The 8,014-nt window shown below is 35.8% G+C and overlaps 1 protein-coding gene across 4 annotated transcripts; it reads left to right on the forward strand.

The window, feature by feature from the left end:
- The first annotated feature begins 1,407 nt into the window (after nucleotides 1-1,407).
- Nucleotides 1,408-5,369, forward strand: dgt1 (KAT8 regulatory NSL complex subunit dim gamma-tubulin 1). Of its 4 annotated transcripts, XM_018516437.1 has the most exons (10): nucleotides 1,423-1,466; nucleotides 1,632-1,692; nucleotides 1,855-2,114; nucleotides 2,200-2,381; nucleotides 2,631-2,799; nucleotides 3,524-3,702; nucleotides 3,773-3,909; nucleotides 4,453-4,572; nucleotides 4,666-4,806; nucleotides 4,879-5,369. In XM_018516437.1, exons 3-10 carry the CDS (start codon nucleotides 1,864-1,866, stop codon nucleotides 5,128-5,130), a joined length of 1,431 nt encoding a protein of 476 aa, XP_018371939.1. In that variant the 5' UTR covers nucleotides 1,423-1,466; nucleotides 1,632-1,692; nucleotides 1,855-1,863; the 3' UTR covers nucleotides 5,131-5,369. The 4 variants fall into 4 exon arrangements, with proteins under 4 accessions (XP_018371938.1, XP_018371937.1, XP_018371940.1 ...); XM_018516436.1 differs by having other exon boundaries at nucleotides 1,408-1,692; XM_018516435.1 differs by having other exon boundaries at nucleotides 1,408-1,682.
- The last annotated feature ends 2,645 nt before the right edge of the window (nucleotides 5,370-8,014 follow it).

Genomic DNA, 8,014 nt, shown 5'->3' on the forward strand with positions numbered 1-8,014 from the left:
CAATTCTCTGCAAAAAATCAGAAAACAGGATTCCGATGGATTTTGCTTCGTATCATTGGAATCCTGTTTTCTGATTGGTTGCAGAGTGTCGTACGACGCAAATCGGATGCAGGGTGAATCCAGCATTAGGAATAAAGATTAAGGTCCGTTTCCATCAACGCAGATCAACTTTAATCTCGGTTCAACTTACTCTTTGTCTTTTTCTAGTTCTAAAGATTAGAAAAAGACGAAGAGTAAGTTGAACCGAGATTAAAGTTAATCTATATTGGTGGAAATGGGCATAAATGATTTTACCCTATCAGAAATTGGATACATCGGAGTATACGGTTTCTAATAGGTTGAAATTGTTTATTCTTTATTCTTAATTCCTTATTCCTTCTATTGTGCGTAGGGTCTTACTTCTTTAGGCCATTCTACATTGGTCGTATCGTAGATGTCGCAAATCACAAGCTTGTTACTTCATCCAATCCGATGCTTCAATTTTAAAGTCGTATGATGCTTACGACACTTCCGACGCTACGATACGACCAATGTAGAATGGCCTTCATATGACTTTAATGCTGGATTTACACTGCATCCGACTTGCGTCGTACGACGCTCTGCAACCAATCAGAAAACAGGATTCCGATGGATTGTGTTTCGTATCATCGGAATTCTGTTTTCTGATTGGTTGAAGAGCGTCGTACGACAAAAATCGGTTGCAGTGTGAATCCAGCATAAGGGTCCTCTATGTAGAAGTCATAGACAGTCGTGGAGTCTTAAGTCGTAGGAAACCAACCAATCACAATCAAATATAAGGAGAATACTCGATTGGAATAGGCCTCCTACAATAAGCCGCAAGTCAGAATGTCAGAAGTCTTTATGGCTACTGCACACTGGACGCGATGAGCGATGAGCGACGAGCGATATCCAATAAAAACTCTGCTTTTTCTCACGTGACGACGCAAAGCAAAGCTCTCATTGGATATCGTTCGTCGCTCATCGCTCATCGCGTCCAGTGTGCAGTAACCATTACGTTATGCGTTACGCCTTAGGGCTCTCACACATAAAATGCATAACAGAGCATAAGCATAACATAAAGCCGTTAAGGGCCATTCCACACAAACTTGCATAGCCGCATAAACATATGCATAAAGAAAATCATCCAATCGTAGTTTACGCTTGGCTTTATGACAGAAATGTGATTAGATAATTTTCTTTATGCATATGGTTATGTGGCTCTGCAAGTTGTGTGGAATGGCCCTAAGGGCCTTAGGCCTCGTCTACAATACACGGAGTAAGAAGTAAGAGTAAGAAATTGACCAATCACAGTCGAATGTGAGAAGAATACTCGACTGTGATTGGTCAATTTCTTACTCTTACTTCTTACTCCGTGTATTGTAGACGGGCCTTTACGTTCTTGTATGTGTCATGGGCTTACCTCTCTGCGTTTCCTCGATACTGCAATCAACTGCAATTGCTGCAATGTGCAAATCCAACCGATAGAACAAAATAAAGGACATAAGAGTCGAAGGTCGAAACGGAGCAAAGCAAAGCAAACGTCTTTTGTCATTAGAACGAAAGTCCACGAAAGCCGACGTTATCCAAAGGTTGTTCTGATAAATTCGATTTTGCTTCTATCTATTGTCCAGGATTAATTAGGAGTAGGAGAAAGCAAAAACAGACTCTTAATATAATACAAGGTATTGCAAAGTATAGAAACTATAAATATTATAACTCATACACATTTTGTTCGTTAAAGTATAACCGTATTTTCCTAGAAACGCCTTACTTGAAGCCAAATTGAGAATTGATACTCTCATACCTATTTTTAAAGATTTTATACCAAATTGACTCCATGAATTTATCTTTTAGAAACAAGGCATGTTTCGGATACCAAAGCCTACAATGCCTGTACCAACTGCAACAATAATTACAAAACGTTCCAAGCTGGCTCAAAGTTGTCTTTATGCGTCCTATGAATGTACACAATCTAGTCTAGAAGGATATTCATATTGTGCCAAGCATATTCTCGAGGATACCAGTGCGCCTTACAAACAATGTGCATTTGTATACAATACTAATGGAAGAAAGTGTCAGAATCCAGCCCCAAAATTGGATAGAAGAGATGTCTCGTAAATATACTTCCTTTTTGTATCTGATAAAATTATGAAACCATTCTTTTTAGAGAAATTAATAGTTATAATCTATCTCTTGTAGATACTGTAGCGAACACTCTAGAAAAGCACAAATTGCCCGGATCAAATCAACATCACGACGTTCTTTGCCAGAAACACCTGAGATGCTGCTGCTTAATTTAAGCCATTATGTCAAGCCAGTTGATTCTACTGCTGAAGATACAGAAGAGGAGAAACGAAAAGTGAAAGCTTTAGATCCTTTCAGTAAGCATTCTAATAGAGAATTCTAATATCAAATTCTTATATAATTTTATTTGCAATGCTTAATTACATTATCTTGATTTTAATAAATATTTTATTTAAATTATCTTCACTTTTGTTATTAAAAAGGCATTTCTACTGTGTAAATATTTAATATTACATTTGGAATTTGTAAATTTTTGCTTGTTCATTTGTAAATTTGCATGTTGACAAAAGTTTTTGCAAATAAGAATATCAAGTTATTGTTTTCAGCCGAAGTTGATGCTTACAGAGTAAATGCAAGTGGAAGTGACATCTTAGATTACGCCAGTTCGTCAGAAAGTGATGTTGAACCTACAGTCGTCACTGACACCTTGAGAGGAGTTCATCTTGATGATAGTGATAATGAAAGTTTACACAGTCCACAAGAGGATCCCCTGAAGTAAGTGTGCTCTATAAAACTCTACTGTGTGTGTGTGTGTGCGTGTGTGTGCGTGCATGTGTGTGTGTGTGTTTTGGTATATGGATATGTATGTTAATTGTTTTAAGAATTACGCTATTACATAATATCTGTATTAGACTAAAGATCGAGATTGAGTTGGATTGGATAGAAATTTAATCAATAAGGGCCAGTTGTTCCATCTTTCGATAAATTACATGATAATTTATGTAATGAATAAACAAAGTAAAAGAGTAAAAGTATAAGAGAGTAAGAGAGTAAGCTGAAGTTTATCGAAAGATGAAACAACTCAGCCTTAGAAGAAAGAAACCTAGTTTAGTGAACTTTGCATTGACTGATCAAATTCCAATCCAATCTCAATCTCAATTTCTGTCTCTAGTGTGATACAGCTTTAGAATAATCTGCTAGCATGCTTCAGCTTGTGCAACTTTATACTTAAAAAAATATTACCTTTTTTTTATTATTTATATCTAATATTGTAACTTATTTGTATAGAATAGGTAAATTTGAACAGTTAGTGTGATTTTAAATTGAATATTTCTTAAACAAATGTAAAAGCGTTAATAAAATATTTTCTCCTTTTTTTAATTTTAAAAAATTGTACAATGTTAGATGGAGAGAGAATATTTTGCATTTCTAATCTTGAATTTTCTTGTAGTTGCTTTCTGCGCAAGAATAAGATACTACTTACTCCCTAAATTATTAGTATTAATTTTTTAAGGCACGCCGGTATCTTTACCGCAGAAGAGGTAATTTACATCGCGAGAGAAAAACTAATTAGACTTCAGTCTCTTTATATCGATCAATTCAGAAGACTTCAATATATACTAAAGGAGAAAAGACGAAAATATTTACTCGCTCTGAAGAAAGAAAAAGAAACATTATGTAAGTATATTTTAGATAATTTCAACATTTTGTTATCTTTTCTGATAAATAAATTCTGTGCAATATATAGGTAGCATATACAGTCAAAAAAGAGAAACTGCAAAAGAGAAAAAGCTTTATGAGAAACTAAAGGCTTTAAATCGTTATCACAGACGGAGTGGTGTTGAAGCGATACTTTACAGGAAGTCATTAGAACGTCGTGCACAGGTAATATCATGAATATTATTTATCTTCTTTTTCTAACGTTAGATCTCTGGCATGTGTTACACCTCTCTCATATGCTTGTGGTGCGATTGCTGATTATTTAATTGCCTATGGGACGCGCATATGGGACCTACAGGCTGTGTTCAGCAGACTCAGCAGTTTTGCAACCGTTTTATGATTCGTCGCACTGATTGGTTTATACTTTTAGTTTTAAAGGAATAGTCCAATCTGAGCGAAGAATCATAAAACGGTTGCAAAACTGTTGAGTCCGCTGAACGCAGCCACAGTTTTAATGTCGATTCCGAACGGTGAGAGGTATTTTTGTGGGCAAGGATACTCTCGGGAGGTTGCCGGCCTTTTCCGAGAGAAGACACGAACGTAAATATTTTGGTTCCTACTGGAATCGAACCTGGGACCTCTGGCATGATAGACCAGTGCACTGTCTGCCATTCCACGTTCGCATTCGAATATTATTTATATCGTTAACATTCAAATTAATGTGTATCACTTACATCAGTTGTGTGTATGATAAAAATTATGCTTCAGGTAACCGAGCCTATTCAAAAACCGCCCAATATATCAAAATGCGTATTCACCGAAGGTGGTGTAAAATGTGGTGAAAGAACACTTCCGTCGGCTAAGCATTGTCGTAAACATATATTAAAGGTACATATTTATATTACTTTCCATAAAAAAAGATGTGTAATTAACATATCTTGATCTGTGAGTTCTTGTTCCATTGTTTGATATTATTCATAGGACCAACATCAAGTATTATTCAAAGCATGTGGGGCTGTACGAGCGGACATCGAATGTCATGAACCAGTGCCGGTGATCTTCGATTCCAATTGTGTATTTCACATGAATTTGCCGCCGCCGTGCAAACTGGAACCTATGAAGGTATGGTAGAACTCTCCAATAACTATCTGAAGCTGGTTATGAATATTCTGTAATCTGTATTCGTCTCTGCAGTTCGAGGAGGAAAAACCTGTAAAGCAAGAAGCATCGATAGTCGATAGTCAATCGATGGAAATTGACGTGGTGGGCGAAGCACAAGAAATTGATCCCGATGACGATATGGCGGGACTGATGAGGGAAATGAATGATTCTGTTAATTTAAAACCTTCGTTTGCAAATGAGAGCTTGAATAGTGAGACTAGTACGGATACGGCGTTCAGTTTGTCAGCGCAGATGAGCGATCGGGATGATTTTGTCACTGTATAACAAAATATTCTTATATGATTTTCAAAGTGGAGTTACTTTTGCTGTTATACTGTCGCTGCGATTGATGAAAATGTCACTCTTTGGTATTTTAAAAAGAATGCTATTTTTTAACCTAGCTACGCAGTATTTGATTAGATACATACGCACATACAGTGAACTTATCTCCTTCACAGATAATAGAAATACTTAAACTAAATTATTAATATATTTGTACATAATTGGAGAAATAGACTAGATACGAGAAATTGTACAGTTATAAAATAGTGTTATTAATTACTTTAGTATTATTTTCTTCTGCATACTTATCTGTCTCACTAATAGCGTTTTTGGACCGACCGGATTTGCACCAACCTGGGTTGGATTAATGGCGTTTTGCGCTCTCCTATTGGTAGAGCGGGTGACGTCAACCAATAGGAAAGATTAATCCAACCCAGGTGGGTGCAAACCCGATCGAGCCGAAAACGCTATAAGTTTTGAAAGAGCAGCTCATAAAATCGTTTATACGCTTCCCTCTCTCCTCTCACGATATCTTTCCCGATTTTGTCAGGCTTTGTTTCTAACAGTTTCTAGAACATTTCAAGCCAAGCTAAAAATGTTCCGAATCTCAATTAACTTACTACCCGGTTTTTCTAAGTAATATATCTAGGCATTTTGAAAAGAAAGAAAGCGAAGGTGCTTAGTGCAAAAGGTGTAAATTTTCGCGCCGCTCGAACCGTCAAGTGATCAAAATTGATGTTTGGTATTCGTCAATTTATCGAAAATCGAGATCCAATAGTTCTAAGCGGCCCAATAGCTTCATTTCGTGAATACCTAGAGTTCCTGATACATAAAAAAAATTTTGAAAAATAAAAAAATTGAAAATTTTTGAAAAATCAATTTTTAGATACAATAGTTCTGAATAGAGTTCCTGCTTCCTTTCAACGATACGAAGAGTTCTCTGTACTTTCTAACTCGAGATTCCCTTAATAACAATTTTTAAACAATTTTTAAAAAATGGGGTGTTAACTTTTTATCGAAATTCGAGCTCGAATAGTTCTGAGCAACTTAATAGCTTTATTTTGTGAATACCTAGAGTTCCTAATACATAAAAAACAATTTTAACATACAACAAAATTTATTTTTAAAAAATTTTTTGTACAATAGTTCTGTCACATGTTAATTGTCATTCTGTCTATTTCGAAGAGTTCTAAGCGATTAAAATCAACACAGACCCAAAAATAAAAGAGATATGTACTTAAAACAAAATTTGAAAAATTGGTTGCAAAAGCACATATCTCCTTATGTAGCCATCCAATCGCATTTTCACCTAATACTTTTCGTCAGGGCTCGTCGAGAACTGCCCAGAACGCCGATCAGAACTACTGAGTACTCTCAAAAAATTTTCGACGTCGAACTTAGAAAATTTTCAGTGATAGAGTTCAAATGTTCCAATATCTTGAAAACCGTTGACCCAATCGCTTTTTCACCTAATACTTTTCGTCAGGGCTCATCGAGAACTGCCCAGAATGCCAGTCAGAACTACTGAGTACTCTCAAAAAATTTTTAATGACTCTTCCCATATAGCGTATCTCGCAAATCGTTGGCCCAATCGTTTTTTCACCTGATACTTTTCGTTAGAGCTCGTCGAGAATTGCCCAGAACGCCGATCAGAACTACTGAGTACTCAAAAAATTTTCGACGTCGGACTTAGAAAATTTTCAATGATAGAGTTCAAATGTTCCAATATCTCGAAAACCGTTAGCCCAATCGCTTTTTCACCTAATACTTTTCGTCAGGGCTCGACGAGCCCGAAAATTTTTTGAAAGTACTGAGTAGTTCTGACTGGCATTCTGGGCAGTTCTCAACGAGCCCTGACGAAAAGTATTAGGTGAAAATGCGATTGGATGGCTACATAAGGAGATATGTGCTTTTGTAACCAATTTTTCAAATTTTGTTTTAAGTACATATCTCTTTTATTTTTGGGTCTGTGTTGATTTTAATCGCTTAGAACTCTTCGAAATAGACAGAATGACAATTAACATGTGACAGAACTATTGTACAAAAAAATTTTTTTCAAAATTTTTAAATTTTTAAAAATAAATTTTGTTGTATGTTAAAATTGTTTTTTATGTATTAGGAACTCTAGGTATTCACAAAATAAAGCTATTAAGTTGCTCAGAACTATTCGAGCTCGAATTTCGATAAAAAGTTAGCACCCCATTTTTTAAAAATTGTTTAAAAATTGTTATTAAGGGAATCTCGAGTTAGAAAGTACAGAGAACTCTTCGTATCGTTGAAAGGAAGCAGGAACTCTATTCAGAACTATTGTATCTAAAAATTGATTTTTCAAAAATTTTCAATTTTTTTATTTTTCAAAAATTTTTTTTATGTATCAGGAACTCTAGGTATTCACGAAATGAAGCTATTGGGCCGCTTAGAACTATTGGATCTCGATTTTCGATGAAAAGTTAGCACCCCATTTTTAAAAAATTGTTTAAAAATACTTATTAGCGGAACTCTTGTTATAAATTATATAGAACTCTTTGTCTCGTCAAAAAGAAACGGGAACTCTAATCAGAACTCCTGAGTACTGTAGTTGGGGTGCTAACTTCACATACCCGTGCTCCTTTTTATCGCTGAAACGGCCAATTTGAGTGGCTCATGAAAATGCACTTATAGCGAACGCATTTCGCGCCACCTATCGGCGCGACATCGAGCTATCGTCGCATCGAAATTCGAACGGATCACCGGGAGTTTATTAATCGTTTCGCCGTTCTAAATAGTTCTAAATACACATTATGATAAACATCACCTGTTTGTTTACGTGTTTTTTTTTACAGTTACAAGGGGCATGTACATTGTACATTTAAAAATCTGACGCAACGGACTTGACAGCCGCGTGAAG

Source organism: Trachymyrmex cornetzi, unplaced genomic scaffold, assembly GCF_001594075.2.
Source record: "Trachymyrmex cornetzi isolate Tcor2-1 unplaced genomic scaffold, Tcor1.1 scaffold64, whole genome shotgun sequence".
In the NCBI taxonomy this organism is placed as follows: Eukaryota; Metazoa; Arthropoda; class Insecta; order Hymenoptera; family Formicidae; genus Trachymyrmex; species Trachymyrmex cornetzi.

Coding starts and splice junctions, on each gene's coding strand:
- dgt1 (XM_018516436.1), top strand. CDS start 1,864: ATGTTTCGGATACCAAAGCCTACAATGCCTGTACCAACTGCAACAATA. Junction 2,115..2,199: donor TTGGATAGAAGAGATGTCTC/GTAAATATACTT, acceptor TATCTCTTGTAG/ATACTGTAGCGAACACTCTA. Junction 2,382..2,630: donor GAAAGCTTTAGATCCTTTCA/GTAAGCATTCTA, acceptor TATTGTTTTCAG/CCGAAGTTGATGCTTACAGA.